At 41.1% G+C, this 16,582-nt stretch overlaps 1 protein-coding gene across 2 annotated transcripts in view; it reads left to right on the top strand.

Annotated features, from left to right (window-relative positions):
• The first annotated feature begins 1,739 nt into the window (after positions 1 to 1,739).
• PRKD1 (protein kinase D1) overlaps positions 1,740 to 16,582 on the top strand; it is a 324,330-nt gene continuing 309,487 nt past the window's right edge. For both annotated transcript variants that reach the window (XM_056134138.1, XM_056134139.1), the window contains exon 1: positions 1,740 to 2,006. In XM_056134138.1, the coding sequence (XP_055990113.1) occupies positions 1,740 to 2,006 (267 nt within the window). The remainder of the gene's footprint in view (positions 2,007 to 16,582) is intronic.

The raw sequence follows: 16,582 nt of genomic DNA on the forward strand, positions 1-16,582 counted from the left end.
AGCTCTTTGTTCTGCGGGGGCTATTTATGTTCTATAATGCCTTTGGTGGGGGTCATGGCCACATTCAAGGCTCAGTTATAGAATCTGTGAACAAGGCTGGGCTAGTGAGAAAACTTTGCTATGTCCAGCAGTATTTACAACATAAATTTCATGGCCTCCCGAAAAAGGGAAGCAGTATTAAGAATTACAAAATAGAGGTTGGAGAATTGGTACATGGCTTAAGACACTTATCCTGTACGTGGCTGACTTGGGTGTAGCCTTCTGACATAATGTCCCGAAGTGTGTTCTGGGGTGACCTTTTGTTTGTTTGTTTTAGTTTCATTTGGGATCACACCCCACGGTGTTCAGCTTTACTCCTGGCTTTGCTTTCAGAGATCACTACTCATGGCACCCGGGGAACTATATATGTGGTGCTACACTGAGCAGGGCCCTCAGAAGTCGGGGATCTAATTTTGCACAGAAGGCCAGTGCTGGTGGGAGATTAGATTTCATCTCTAAATATAAAGACGCCCTCCCCACTTCCATCTAAACAGTAGCAGCAGCAGCAGCAGTAGCAAGAGTGACAGAGGTGGAGAGAGGAGTTTTAGGAGACTCCAGAAGTAAAAGCTGCAGCCACAGAAAGCGAGAGAAAGAGGCCCCGCCAGACCGTCTTCCTGTCTGTCCGTAGTTAATGCCTTTTCTTTTGAAAGGGAAAGCCTCCTGAACCCAGCCCTTGGTGTCCATCTGGTGCCCTGAGCACTGCGACTGGCTAGTTAGGGGTGATCACCAGGGTGTGTCAGAGAGACCAGAAAGGTTAATGTTAGGTTTCAGCACGTGTCCGTGGATGGATCTGTTCCTGGATGGAGCTGGCAAGTCAGTGGGTCTCCAAGGACCCTCTCATTTTCACCCTCCCTTGGCGACCCGAAGGTAGTTGCCCAGGGGAGCCGCAGGGATTGGCGTTATGAGGCCCATCACAGGTCACGTCCCTAGTGGAAGGGCACTGGCGTTCGCAAGAGGTGGCTGGTACCTTGGGGGGTGGGAGCGACCGGGATGCACGCGGCCAGGATGGCAGGGGGTGCGTCGGGTTCCCAGCCCTCTTGCAGTCGGGCCGCCTGAGCCCGCTCTGCACGCAGTCCCCGCGGAGAGGGAGTGAGCGCGCCCACGGGGCACCCGGAGCCCCGTTGTTCGGGCAGCTGTGGGTGGCGTCGGGAAGCTGCGGCGGAGGGGCGGCGACCGGGCACCCGGAGGCCACTGCGGCCGCGCGGCCGCTGCTCCTGCGGCTCCGGCGCCCGCCGGGCGGTGGCTCTGCAGGCGCCCGCCCCTAGCTCCCCTTCCCCGCCCCTCGCGCCCCCTGGCCCGCCCCCTCCCGGCGCCCCGGCCGCTCCGACCCGCCGCCCCGTCGCTGCGTTCGCGCCGGGGCCACGGCTCCTCCGCGGCGGCGCCTCCTCCTCCTCCTCCTTCTCCTCCTCCTCCTCCTCCTCCCCCTCCTCCTCCCCGCGGCGCCCGCACTCCCAGCTCGGCTCTCCACTGGCCGCGGCCCTGCCCCCTGGGCCAGCCCTCCCCGCCCGAGCCGCATCCCCGCTCCTCCTCCACCCCCCCAGCCCCCCCCCCCCCTCCCTCGCGGGGACTTTTCCGGAAAGTTTTTATTTTCCGTCTTCGGCTCTCGGAGAAAGCAGCGTCCGGCTCGGCAGCCGCCAAACTTTTCGGGCGGTCGCGGCGGCCGGTGCCCGCCGTCGGCCGGCGTCCCGCGAGTCGCCGCGATGAGCGCCCCCCCGGGGCTGCGGCCGCCTAGCCCGTTGCTGCCCGCGGCCGCGGCGGCGGCGGCGGCGGCTGCGGCCGCGCTGGTGCCGGGCTCGGGGCCGGGGCCCGCGCTGTTCCCGGCGCCCGGCGCCGCCCCCGCCGCGGGCATCTCGTTCCATCTGCAGATCGGCCTGAGCCGCGAGCCGGTGCTGCTGCTGCAGGATTCCTCGGGCGACTACAGCCTGGCGCACGTCCGCGAGATGGCTTGCTCCATCGTCGACCAGAAGGTAAGGCGCGGCGCGACGGGAGGAGCCCGGCGTCTCCCCTCCGTCCGGGGGGGGGGGGGGGGATGGTGGTGGCGGGGGGGTGCGCTGCCCATCCGGACACCCCCCAGCTCTGTGCCAACTTTCCGGCGCCGGGCAACGCCACCGCCCGCGTGAGCCCGCCTAGCCTCGCGGGCCGCTCGGCCACCGGGCTGGCTCCCCGGCGAGGTTGGACGGGCGCATCGGAGGTTCGAATCCGCCCCTCGCCGCCCCGTCTCCTTATGCGCTCGGGCCGCTTCTCTCTCCAGCCGGCGTCCCCTTCGCTCGTGTCCCTCCCGCCGCTCAGCCCTTTCACACGTCCCGGGGGCACCTTTTCTCTCCTGACTCCGCGGCGTTCCCCTTCTCCTTCTCTCTGCATCCCGGCCCCGCGCGTTTTTGATAACCGCATCCTGAGTTCCCTGGGGACACGCTCCGCACTGTTTCAGTACCCCTCCCGCCCCGGGCGGACCCCTTGCCCAACTCCCGAGGACGCTGAGGAGTGCCTGCAAGCATCTGGAGACTAGGAATGTCTCACCTGTCAAATCAGCCTTTAAAAGCGCAGGATTGAGTGGGCCAGCTGTGAAAACAACTGCCCAGAACACCACTCCCTGCCTCCTAGACGACCTTCCAGCCATCGACGTGTGTACATTGGGCAGAGATTTGACCCGGATCTACGAGGAGTGTTGCTACGTTCTGTTCTTAACCGGTTTCCCCCGGGGCACTGATACTATGGCAGGGAAATGGGAGTACAGGAATATAGAGTTTATGACTTCTCAGGAGCACCCTCCAAGCACCCCGTGCGCCTAAATTCGAGGCTCTGGGACTGGACAGCGACCAACAGGGCAGGTTCATAAATAGACCTTTATCCTGGGCTGGACCACCCAGGAAGGAGTCCTGGCGCCCACCACTGTTTATGAAATGCAGGTCTCACTTTCAGGTTGTTTTCCTGGCTTTTCTGAGGGAGGCTCCATGAAAAGGGGTGATAAGAGTGTCAGGGGGGTCGGGCAGTGGCGCCAGTGTTTGTAGTCTAAACAACCTGGATTTGGGGAGGTGGAGTAGGGTGGGAACAGAGCCTTCTAAAGCTTCTGAATCTCAACCTTGGAAGACTCCTTAGTACTTAATGACCATGTGAAGAAGTCGGAGCTACTTTCTTTAAACTATTTGCAGCAGAGTTTACTCAACCAGAGTGTTGAGAATAGCGGTACTGAGTGTGGAGATGTTAGGAAAATTCCCAGGGAAAGTTCTCGTATCTTAGGAAGTTGTAAATGTTCTGGAGGCCAGACTAAGGCAACCGTGTGTGCCAGAAATTTTTGTTTATTGAGCAGAGTGATTTTAATATTTCATGTAACTTCATTTCCCCCCAGTTACCATATAACTGACATTTCCCCCCTATTTTTGGGCCTAAAAGTATATAAGGTGTACCCTCATCAGTATTAACAGAATTCGCTTACAGGTGAACAGAAGCACTCTCCTGGCAGTGAAAACCTTCTATTCAGGGAAATTATAGCTTCCAAGAATCTCCATTGGGATGCAGCAAACCAGTTAATTAAAACACAATACTAGATAAACATATAAACATCATAAAATGACATTTCTCAAAAAATAAACCCCTCAAAATCCAAAACGAAAACAAGAATGCAGCTGTGTAAAATTTCAGTTTACTCAAATTCTAAAGCAACTACTAAAGTTATAGGGAATTTTTAAATTGAGTTCGATTAGACTCACTCTGGCTTTGACTAACTTTAAATTTCTCTCTCTCTCTTCCTCTCTTTCTCTCTCTCTTTCTCTCTCTTTTCTGTCTCTCTCTCTCTCTCTCTCTCTCTCACACACACACACACACACACTTTCTGTCTCTGCCTTTCGGTCTCTCTGTCTCTCTGTCTCCCTCTTTAAAATAATGTATGATTTAAGAGATTTGAGATACCTATTTTGACCAGGGGGTGAATTAATCTGCTTTTTTTTTTTATTTGTTTCATTAGCTACCAAGAGGGATACTACATGGAGGGAGTGATCAGATTATGTCATTGGGAAGGGAATGTCACTGACGACCTGTGAAAGGAGCTGGACTGAGGGTAATAACTTGTATTTAGAGAAAATACAATTATAAGAGGACCTTGAGTTGAAAATAAACTCAAGTAGCTTGAATCATTACTCATATCTAGACAAATATTAAACTAAGGGCATCTGAAAGATGGATTTGCTGTGAGAGAATATTTTAGAAATGTTATAATGTTAGGGCTGAAATTTTAGTCTCCAGTAATGTTAGGACTGAAAAACAAATACAAAAAACACACCAAAAAACAACTGGAGTTCAGTCATGCGCTAGTTGAGACCTGAGCTAAAGCTTTGGAGAAATACTGGAAATGGAAAGGCATCAGCCTTGATAGCTGGGTTTACAATGACACCACGCTTCCTGGCAGCATACTCTAGTAGTTTTAGCACTAAAAGCCTGATACTTTTGACTGCTTGCAATAACTAAGGTAAAGAGATTACTGGCAGTTTTGGAGGTTTCAGGGGAGCACAACCAATGTTGCTCAGAGGCTTCTCCTAACTTGCTTAGTGGCTACTCCTGGTGAGTTTAGGGAACCATCTGAGGCCAGGGAAATGCCAGGGATCATACCCAGTAAGTTGCATGTGAGGCAGGCATTTTATCTACCCTGTGTTATCTCTTCACCCTTACCTGCATTTAAAAAAGTTATAGTAAAATGAGATGCATTATGAGATGTGGATTTATAGTATACAAATACTGTAATTATGTGCTGGGTGGTTGATCTAAAGAGGAAATTCCATATCAGTCAAACCAACTCTATCATGTCATCTGGAGTGGAAATTTTCTATCATCTGCTGTCTAACTCTGTCACCTACTTTAGAACAGGCAAAAGCAAGGTTAAGAGGGCTGCACATCCATCATGGAATTACAGGGAATCTCTTTGCTTAGTGACAGTATTATTGGCAGAGAGGGAGAGTGGGGAGTTAAGGAAGTGGGAGGAGGGAGGTCCTTTGTACTTTATTTAAAGTTCTCTGAAGTATCTTCTAAAGATATTAACACACGCAGGGGGTGGGGGAAAGAGAGAAAAAAGGGGTTGGGTAATGGGGTAGGGGAGGGTGGATGATATGAATGTTGTGTTAGGAGAGAGATGAGTGTTTGAAGTCATTTACAATTTACTATGCAGATTAGAGTCATGTGGAGTTTACAGCAGTAAGATCTTCTGATCTGAATTCTCCCAGGCCTTTGTTTAATAGGTGTTAAGGTGTTTGTATCTGATTTATGTGTGAGAGTTCCTGAATACTAACTGAGCTCAGATTTAAATCTTTGGAAGTACTAGTTGACAGCTCATTTTGTTTCAGCACATTCTTGGGACGGTTTCTGTGGGATGAGCAACTGAGGTGTACAGGGCTGAATAAGAAACATTCTGTTCTAGAGAAGCTCATTTAGAGAGTATTGTTTTTCTTTATGTAGGTTTGAAAAATGACAGGCATATATTGAACTTAATATTTTGATGGCAATTCAGTATTATTATTTTTAAGATAAAGCTCTAAGATTAACTTGATTAAAGAATTTTTTCTTTCATCTTTTAGTTTATATGAAAATTCTAATCCTTTTGTATATAACAGTATGTATATATATGGATAAAAATTTCCAGTTTTGAAACTGTTGGCCCAAAATTTTATTCTGCCAATCTTTAATAAAGATTGGTTGTGCATAAAAACTGTATTCTTTCAGTAATTGTTCATGGTTATTATTTTCCAGAGAGTAAAACAAATAATAGCAGTGATTGAATTCACTTTGAAACACTGTTACTTTTTACTATCACATAGATCAGAATGAAGACTGAGAAAGAATTGTTTTGAATAAAGAAATAGTTACCCAGATGAATTAATTTGGTTTCATGACATATTATCTGTATATGTCTGTTTCCATCTAGATTCACACATTGTATTTTAATGAAAAACAGGCAGCAATAATTTAGGGGTATGTGGTTAATATGGTGAAATTAATATGACTAGGTGTCCATTCATTTTGGCTGTTATTTTATAAGGAAGGTAACTCATGCTTTCCTTTTGAGCTTAGTTAAGTGGACCAAAGGCATCTTCTGTAAGATTCCAGGAATATAGTTTCATTGTATAACTATTTATCTGACCAAAGAAACTACAGAGTGCAGTTTTATCAGAGATAGCTCAGTGAAGTCATAATGAAGGTTATTGTCTTGATTTATGAGCAGTTTAGCTTTGTTTGAATTATTTCACATTCATAGTTATAAATTGTTTTCTTTCATCTTGTTTGTAAGTTTAATGCTTCTCAATTAAGAGTGAGAAAGAGTTGCACATAATGAGCCCAACTTATGTGCAGCAGCAAAGTCTTTTAAAGTTGGTAACGGGCTTTGGGTGTTGGGTGTATGATTTTATTCTACATTTGTAGCCGCATTTATTATGTATTAATTTTATATTTAAGTAGTAAGGGTGTTATTTCACAGAGGTAGGGTATTTGCCTTGCACACAGCCAGCCTGGCTGAGCTGGGTTTGATTCCTCCACCCCTCTCGAATTGCCTGGCAAGCTACCGAGAGTATCTCGTCCGCATGGCAAAGCCTGGGAAGCTACCCACGACATAGTCAATATGCCAAACACAGTAACAACAAGTCTCAAAATGGAGACGATACTGGGCCCGCTCAAGCAAATTGATGAACAATGGGAGGACAGTGTTTGTTTGTTTGTTATTATTTCATAAATTATTTTTTATTTTGCTGTTTGGGTCACACCTGGCATTGCACAAGGGTTACTTCTGGCTTATGCACTCAGGAATTACTCCTGGCGGTGCTCAGAGGACCATATGGGATGCTGGGAACCGAATCCAGGCTGGCTCTGTACAAGGAAAATGCCTTACCTGCTGTGATATTGCTCCAGCCCTCATAAGTGATTCTTAATAGACCTCAGTACTATATCTTAGAATTTAAATTTCTCAACAAGTGTGTCAGTAGGATATTTTGGTATATAGTGCCCCAGTAATATATGTGTCTCTTATTATGTGTAGTGTATTATCTGATTAAATGTTTAAATCTATTCATGTATGGTGTCCATATGCAAAGTATTAGATTATATTCATTATAGATATTTTGTATCTTTTAAAAATATGGTATTGTATATTTATAATCCAAAAGTGAAACTCTGTTTATTATCAGTGTACTGAAAACCTTTTATTCTAGGTGTAGACTATTGAAAAGTTTAACAAGGAGACTGTACATTATGCCTAAAAAGTTACAGTTTTTGGTCTCCAGAGTACTGGGTGATTAACCATTTAACAAATACATACATTAATTGGAATTTTAAAATCCCATTTGAAATAATATTTTTTTTTTGTGAAAACCAGAATGTGTGTACCTGTGACAATGGGAGTTAGGGAATGAGGGGTGCAAAATACATGTTTAATAAAGTTTGAAATTTGCATCATACTTGTTGACTGAAAACTCACACTGAAAACTTGTTCTGTGTACCGCACTTCTGTGGGAGTTTTTAAGAGAAATCTAAAACTTTCCCCCTGCATTTTTTTCTCTTCTGGATGATTATATATGTAATTCTCAACCAATTTATAAGTGAATGTCCTTGTTAAATTAGAAAGCATAAATTTGTAAGCCAATACTTATGATTTACTTTGATAATTAAGATAATGTGTATGAAAGATTAAATATACTGCCTGGTAAATAGGATTATTGATGTGCTTGTGCTTTACAGATTAGCATACTGTCTTGTCAATAAAAGAATTTGTGTTTCATCACAGTATAGAATTAGAATTCTAATAGTTAAAAGGCATTGTGACTGTAGAGTAACATTATTTGATTTTTGCCCTTTTAACAGAATATATTAGGAGTAGCTTCATTTTGTACCTGTTTCTCAAATTTCAACCTTGCAGAATTTCTTAGGCACTAATTTCATTAGTGTTCAGTGGAAAACACAAATGCTGATATTTATTGTAAAGCATATCTTCATTGTAATTAATTATTTTTGACAAGCGATTGATTTAATTTTCTAATAGTGTAATTTGAATCATACTTTATTTGACATAAAAGGCAAGTGAAATAGGTAATGGTGTTGTATTTGGCCACAGAATAATTCTCCAATCTGTTCCTCAAACAGAAGTCAAAATCCCTTTGCACATATCCTTTAATATGAAGTGTAGGGTCTTGGAAATGACTGCTGGAGATTGCATTCTGTTGTCAGGCTAGCATCCAGAGGTTGTTTGCTAAAGTATTGCATCTGATGAATAGCTAATACAACATAGTTGACTGTGCACTTGTAAAAGTGTTCAGTGCAGATGAGAGGCTATTTTATTGGGAAACAGTTGAATTGGAACTTTGGCTAAATCAGTCACAAGTCTTCCATTCTTCCAAGTTTTTTCTTTTTCTTTTTTTTTTTTTTTAAAACTACTACTTAACCTCTCATGCAAGCCTCGATAATAGAACCTTTGGACACTCACTATCAGAAATTATTCATCTATCTTTTAAAAAAGTGTGTAACAGATAATTATATGAGGTGTGATTCGAAGTATATATGTGTGTGTGTGTGTGTGTGTGCGTGCACGTGTGTGCGCGAATTAAACTGAAATATTGAGAAAACTCTAACTCTATGCTTTCTTATGAGAAAATAATATAAAGATCAAGATAGCAAAATTGTGTTGGATTTTTATGGACTGAACTTAGATGGAATAAAATAATGTGAATACAGTTTCATAGGAGTTGATCGTCACAATAAAAAGTCTTTGCTTTACTTTTATGTTCATTTGTTTAGTTCCCTTTTTGTGCTTTTGTGTCACAACTGACTGTATTCAGTGCTTATCCTGGTCCTGTGCTCAGGGATCACTCTTTGAAGTGCTTGGTTACCATGAGGATAGAACTGAGTCCAGATATTTTCAAAATCAAGTGCCTTATTGCTGTGCTATCTTTCCAGCCCACATTTTAATATTTCTGTGCATTGAGGATAATTTGACTTCTGTTCTCTGAATATCACATAGTTGAAGCCTGAATCTCAAAATACAGGTGACAAAATCAGTTTTTTTCCCCCTTTCAGCGAGTGCTTACCTTCTAATTTCTCCAGTATATTTTCTAGGGGTATTGACAATGAGCTAACACTTTCATTAATCCTTCTTTTATGTTGAAATATATTAGAACAACATTGAACAACTACAATGTATCTTGTTTTCTATTTCTGTTTATAAAATTTATATACAGAGAAAATGGTTATTTTGCACACACATTTTAAACTTCTTTCTCATCTACAATAAAATGTGAGATTTCCCCCAGGAATTACTCTGATACTGTCAACCAAATATTTTTGTACCATTAAAAACCGATAATGACAGCACCACTTGAAGTTAGTTGGCAGCAGAAAAACTCACATTATGTCGTTTCTTATTCTGTCTTTCTAGTCTCACACAGAACACAGAGAATTAAATAAAGCCTTAAATTATACAGTCATTAGGATCAGTATGGACTATCATATAATTTAGGTAGCTATAAAGCTAAGAATTCATATTAAAAATACATATCAAGATTCAAGTGTGCCTGTCCAAAGTTATAGTTTCCTATGTAGAAGTTTCTTCCAAAGTTGCAAAAAGTTTTTATTTGACTAAGCCAGATAGTTGATAAAGCAGCTTAGCAGTGTTGGCAAATATGAAGATTAGATTTTTAAATATGCAATCTCGTAGGAATTTTGTTCAATTTATTTTGGTGAAAAGGAAAAAAAGAATGTACCCTTCACTGATTCCTTGGCTTCAGTTCTGACTAAGCCACTGATTGATGAATTTGTTACTCCTACTTAGGCACAATTTCAAGAATTTCTGGATGGCTTTTTTTCTAATTGTTAGTGATAAATTTTTCGCATTTATCATAAAATAAATGAAAAGTAGTCTGATAATGGAAACATGAATGAAATACATGAGTCTATTAAAAAGGGATTTGCTCGAGCGGGCCCAGTAACATCTCCATTGGAGACTTTGTTGTTATTGTGTCTGGCATATCAAATACTCTCGGTAGCTTGCCAGGCTCTCCGAGAGGGGTGGAGGAATCGAACTCGGGTCGGCCATGTTGGCTGCGTGCAAGGCAAACGCCCTACCCGCTGTGCACAGCATTTGCCTTGCACGCAGCCAACATGGCCGACACGAGTTCGATTCCTCCGCCACTCTCGGAGAGCCCGGCAAGCTACCGAGAGTATCTCGCCCGCACGGCAGAGCCTGGCAAGCTCCCCATGACGTATTCGATATGCCAAACACAGTAACAACAAAGTCTCCAATGGAGACGTTACTGGGCCCGCTGGAGCAAATCGATGATCAACGGGAGGGCCTTTACTTTTACTTTACTTTATTAAAAAGGGATATTAATAACCAAAGACTGCAGACTAGTACTTTTGTCTTATTAATATAAAAAAACCCAAACTTTGTATTGGTAGGAAATTCATCTAATTTACTTTGGTAAAGTTATTTTTATGTACATCCGTTCATTTAGATTGTTGGAGGGACTGCATCATACTTATGAAAAGTTATAGCATGAGACTGTTGAAATTTGTTGCACTATAGAAGGTTTATCACAGGAATAATAGACATCTAATATTCAATGAAAAGTTGTTTTTTAAAAATTTTTCTTAACAAGCCATACTGAACAGTGCTCAGTAATCATCCCTGGTGGTTCTTGGTCAGTCATATGTAGTGTTGGGTATCTGACCAGGGTGGACTGGATGTAAGACAAGTACCTTACCTTTGCACTATCTTTGTCTCTCTGGCCTCCAGTTAAAAGATTTGTGCATGAAAAATAGAGATCACAGTTTTCATAGACAATGGAATAAAATAAATATAAGTATAAAAGTCTAATTTCATAAGGTGTTTACAAATGAAAACATTTGTACATAAAACAGTGCATTTAAATCAGTTTGCTTCTTGCGTATATTTTCAACTGTTGTAGCTAGACTTTAAGAATAATCTTGAGGGGCTGGAGCAATAATATAGCTGGTAGGGTGTTTGCCTTGTATGCGGCCAACCCAGGTTTGATTCCCAGCATCCCATATGGTCCCCTGAGCACCTCCAGGAGTAATTCCTGAGTACAAAGCCAAGAGTAATCCCTGTACATTGCTGGGTGTGACCCAAAAAGCCAATAAATAAATAAATAAAATAAAAATTCTTTCCCTCTCTTTGGTTAAAAAAATGATCTTGAAATTTATTTAGCTTGATTTGTATTCATGTAAATTTTTGACTTAAGAGCAAAATATTTTTCATGAAACATTAATAAAGATTAAATCATTTGCCTTAATAAAGATTTTTACACTGTCAGGAACATACTAAAAAAATCAAAACCTTTTTCTAGGTTGTCTAAATCAGTCACACTAAGGATAAAATAACTACCAGATAATTATGGAACTATCATTTTGCTTTGAATAGATAACTATAGCCAGGAGAGACCAGTGATTTAATTCTAGTACTTGAATCGACCTCAGATAACTTAATTGATTGTATTAGATCATCTGCCACTGGTCTAATATTTATTCATGATATGCTGTCTCAACGTTTTAACCAATTAAATGTGAATATTTTCCCCTTTATCTTAACTCCTCATATTATTGAGGAGGTAAGTTGATGGTTTGGTAGGGCAGCTTGGGTGGGGCCAGGAATTATTATAATCACCTGTATGTGGCCACAATCTTCAGAACCTTCAGGAAGTGATACCATAAGCACCCCAGGGAATCTGATAAAAAGAATAGGAAGAATACCTATTCTTGATATCAGATACCAGAGGGTGATTGTCTTGCAGAAGAAGACACACTATTAGGGTAGGACTGAGGAAGTGTTGGTTGAGGGAAAGTGAGCGCTACTCTCCTGGGCAAACAGAATCTGCTGTATAGTCTTTGCATTTAGTGTCTTTGAAGGTCTGTGTGCCTGCTCTGTGTGACCAGTAGAGTTCTAATGGTCTGGACTGTTCAATCTGGCTCAGCCTTCAGAAGAATAAGACACTAAAGATTATGATCCTGTGACCTCTGCTGGGCATACTTCTGTAGCTTCCTTCATTGTTCCAAGCAGGAAAGAGTCAGGGAGTTGGTAGGAGCATGAGAGGTGGCATTTCAGCATTGGAGAGGGCTGTAAATCAGTGAGAGTAGGTAGAGCAGATTTAAGCATGCAAGGCCTGTGGAGCTATGAGACTAAGTGTAGGAAAAGACAGTCACAGTGATGACCTGTGTGGATTAAGTCAAGCTGGACCGGCCCCACTAGAAAACTTCTGGATATTAGTGGAAGAGGTTAATGTTGGACTTTTTTCTTTAAAAACAAGCCAAGTTTTGCAATGATGTTTTCTGAGTCATGGGTGAGAGCCTCGAGGAGAAACTCCACAGTGACTTGACTATGAGAGTTTTAGGAAGAACTTGTCCCTGGAGCATTGACTTCTAGTCTGTAAGGTTTGGAGGCCTGAGGGTAACCATTAGCTATAGCGGGAAGTCTGTAGGAACAAAATCTTCATTCCTATGTCTCTACCTGTACTTTCCTTGATTTCTTGTCATTTGTCATCCCTGATTCTTACCATAGTCAGCAATAGTTATAAAGATCCAGGAAGCTCAGAGTTGAAATCGTTTACCCAAAAATGCCTATTTACTTTATAAACCTGAATTTCCACAGTTCACTCTGTCTATAGTTCACTCACTATAGATGTTGCTAAGTGCAGAGAAATCCAGGCCAGCCACATTAATACAGAGCCTTTGGAACTATCAGTTTTTTGGGAAGGAGGAGATGTTAAACTTCCTATTATGTTGACTGAGCTGTAATTAAAAACTCTTTAACTCTGAGAGTAAGGCATTATTATAGCTAAAGTTATTCCTAATCCTGGAAGACTTCCCTCATCTGGAGTTCACATTCTAGTTTGTGGTAAACTAGAACTCTAGTCACTTTGGAGTTTACCATAGCAATTCTTCTCTTTTAGGTGACAAGATGTCTACCGCAGGTATTGATAATATGGGCTTTAGAAATGGATAGCCATCGGTGAATAAAGGCACTCATCAGTGCAGCCAGACATACATGATTTCTTAAAGAATTTTAGAGGCATGCTTCACCCTTGAGTCATATGAAATCTAATATGTCTACTTGTTAATATTTTAAAGAAACAAATACCTCTGTGGAAGAATTTGGTTTAAAATCTGCTTTCACTAGATTCTGCTAAGAGTATGTGGGGGCATCTCTCATACATTTTTATTTATAAAAACAGTTTATTCATTTATTGCCTTTTGAGATCACACCTGGTGATGCTCATGGATTATTCCTGTCTCTGCACTCAGGAATTACTGCTGGCATTGTTCAGGAGACCATATAGGATGCCAGGGATTGAACTCAGGTTGTCTGCGTGCAAGATGAACATCTACCTGCTGTACTATTGTTGCAGCCCCACCTCATCCATTTTTAAATACCTGCGCATCTCTGTTATTTATTCCAAGAGTTGATTATTTTTAAGGGGCGATTAAATGATATTGGTTCACCATGCTTCTTTGTAATGAGCTGTGGACAGGTGTTTTGGAAGAAATGTTTATGGATTATGGTAAGACTGTTGATAAGTCTTATTTGTGGATAGGTGTGACTCAAAACTCGTGTATGTACAGAATGTTAGCCACCAGTGTAAATTAATGAATTGTTTCTTCTTGAATGGAACTTTGATTCTGAGAAACTGAGAGTTCTTAAGAAAAGTGCCATTGAGTGGTTGCTTTTCATTTGAGAAGTGTTTGGATTACTTGTACGTGAAGGATCATGTTTTGCAAATAGGTTTGCTTTGTGTATAAATTTTATGCATTTGTTTGCCTATTTTTGATCATTTATGTTTGAGACCACCTTTTAGTCCCACTTTAGCATGATTAATCATAGACTGTGGGGGTTTCCTTTTCACTTTAATGATGCTAGCCAGTCTGAATTCTGAAGTGCATTGTGGTTCTTTGTATTGTATGTGTATAGGACTATAACCAACAATTCCATTGTGGGCTAACTTTCTTGTCTTTTGACTAAAAAAACCTGTTGTTTATATGTAAATAGACCTGATTTGAGGTAAAACATGACAATTATTCAATTAAATTCTTGGGTCCCTGCCCAAGAAGCTGCTGAGAAGCATATAGCAGTTTTTCCTTCCTAATGGACTAGATATGTATCACAAATAATATCTTTCTGTGATATAGCTGCAGTTTAAGTTGGGTAATAGGAAGACAGTAGACCTGCTCAGCTGCCATAGGAGCCTGATTTTCTTAGATGTTGACTACTCAGTACTATGCTTTGTGTACTTTACCTTAGAATACCCATCTTTTAATAGTAGAGCACAAGACATACATCATTTCAGGACTTTTAGGTGGGTTACTCATGCTTTAGCTCTTTTCTGTCAGCTGAGAAAGAATTGATTATTTTTTTGGGTTTTTTAACCAAATAATTATTTAATTTGATTATTTAATCAAATAATTGATTATTGTCTTGGTCCTCAGAGTAGACCCAAGACAAGAGGCTGTCCTCTCTACGGTTCCTTATAGTAGAGGTTAGTTTTAATTACTAATGTGGAATAAATACTCTCACTGGTGATGTAGCTTTTTAGAAAATCTGACTAAATTTAATGACTTGTCTAGATTTTCAAGTAATAAAAGACTAGGTCTTACAAGATCTCTGATCCGTTGGAAAGAATAAGGGTAAAAGTGACTATTGAGGCTAAGTTAAATTGGATGACCATATACCTACTGGTGGAGGACAGTCCAAGTATATGCCTCTTCTCTAGAATTTGACCAATTTGTGTGTTCATCAACAGAAAATTATAGAGATTTTAGTTAAACCACCAACAAAACCCAAAAAGAAGTACCTTATTTAGGATAGGTTTTTTTTTTTTTTTTTTTTTTTTTTTTTTTTTTTTTGCATTTCGCTCCAAAATTTTTGTGTATTTAAAGAGAAAAGCATACTTACATGTGGAATTTTACTTGGTAATCTCTAAGATTTAAGAGGTTATATGTAATGATCCCATTTTGAGTAACTTTTGAAATTGTTGTCTAAGTCTGAAAACAAAACAAATAAAAACATTATATGGGTTGGAATGATATCTGTTATCTCTAACCAAATGTTTAAGTATAATAGCACTGTAGTACTGTAACATTGACATCGATTTGCTTGAGCAGGCACCAGTAATGTCTCCATTGTGAGACTTCTTGTTACTGTTTTTGGCATATCGGATATGCCACGGGGAGCTTGCCAGGTTCTGCTGTGCAGTCAGGATACTCTCTGTAACTTGCCAGGCTCTCTGACAGGTGACAGGAATGGAGGAATGCCCTCCCCGCTGTGCTATAGCTCCAGCCCTAAGTAAAATAAAAACTTTAAAAAAATATTTGAAATTATATTCTCACTAATACTGTGCTTAGTTAATATTTTATTATTATGTTCATATGCATAATCTGGGTGAAACAAATATATGAGTAATACATGTTACTCAACTTTTGTTTTTTGTTGATGGATAAATTGTTGAACAATATCAAGAAATGACAGTTTTAGAATGTTCTGGCTTGAAGATATATTTCAAGTCAATGAAGTCCAAAGCCTCTTGAAAATAAACTTGATTTTGTATAATCATTTCTGTTTAGGATTTTCTCACATGGGAATTTTCTATTTTTATACTTTAATTCTGTGGTTCTTTTTCTTTTATTTTAGAAATGGCAAAATCACAACATTTGATAGGTTGAAGCATGATGCTCAAAGAATGTCCACATCTCAAACTCTATGAAATTTACAACTTAATATGGCAAGTGGATTTTGAAGCTGTGATTAAGATTTTGAGATGGAGAGAGTATTCTTGATTATCATGGTAGGACCCAATTCAGCTTGGAGAAAAGTAAAGAATCTTTTCTGTAGGCTAGAACAGTGGGAAAGGTTAGATGTGGAAGGAGCTTACTTGATTCCTTGTTGTTGACTGTGGAAATGAGCAGAGAGCTAAAAAGTGCTGGTGTACTTTTAAGATGGAATAGGAGTCAGTAGAATCATAGTTATAAAGAGATTTGATAGCACGTTCTGGCGATTGCTGTGATATAAGGAAGAAAAGGACTGGGGCTGAAGTGCTAGCACAGTTGGTAGGGCGTTTGCCTTGCACGCGGCCAATCTGGGTTTGATTCCCAGCATCCCATATAGTCCCCTGAGCACCACCAGGAGTAATTCTTGAGTGCATGAGCCAGGAGGAACCCCTGTGCATCGCCGGGTGTGACTCAAAAAGCAAAAAAAAAAAAAAAAAAAAAAAAAGGATTATGAACCAAGCAATGCATTCTCAACTAGAAGCAAAACAAACAAACAAACAAACATAAAACAGAAACCCCAAGCCAAGAAAAAGAACATGTCCCTTATTCTCCACAAAGTCTTCACAAAGCACTCACAAATTGACATGCATGATCGTAGTGAAACTGATATGACATCTCATCTCTACATCTGTAATGTATGTTTTTCTAAAACCTAGTCTGTGGTAGTTTGTTATCCTGTAGCATCAGAGAGCTAGTATGCCACATTCATTGTAGAAAAGGTGAGAAATTTAGATAAGCTTCCAAACAG

This window comes from Sorex fumeus, unplaced genomic scaffold (genome assembly GCF_029834395.1).
Source record: "Sorex fumeus unplaced genomic scaffold, SorFum_2.1 ptg000098l, whole genome shotgun sequence".
Classification (NCBI taxonomy): Eukaryota; Metazoa; Chordata; class Mammalia; order Eulipotyphla; family Soricidae; genus Sorex; species Sorex fumeus.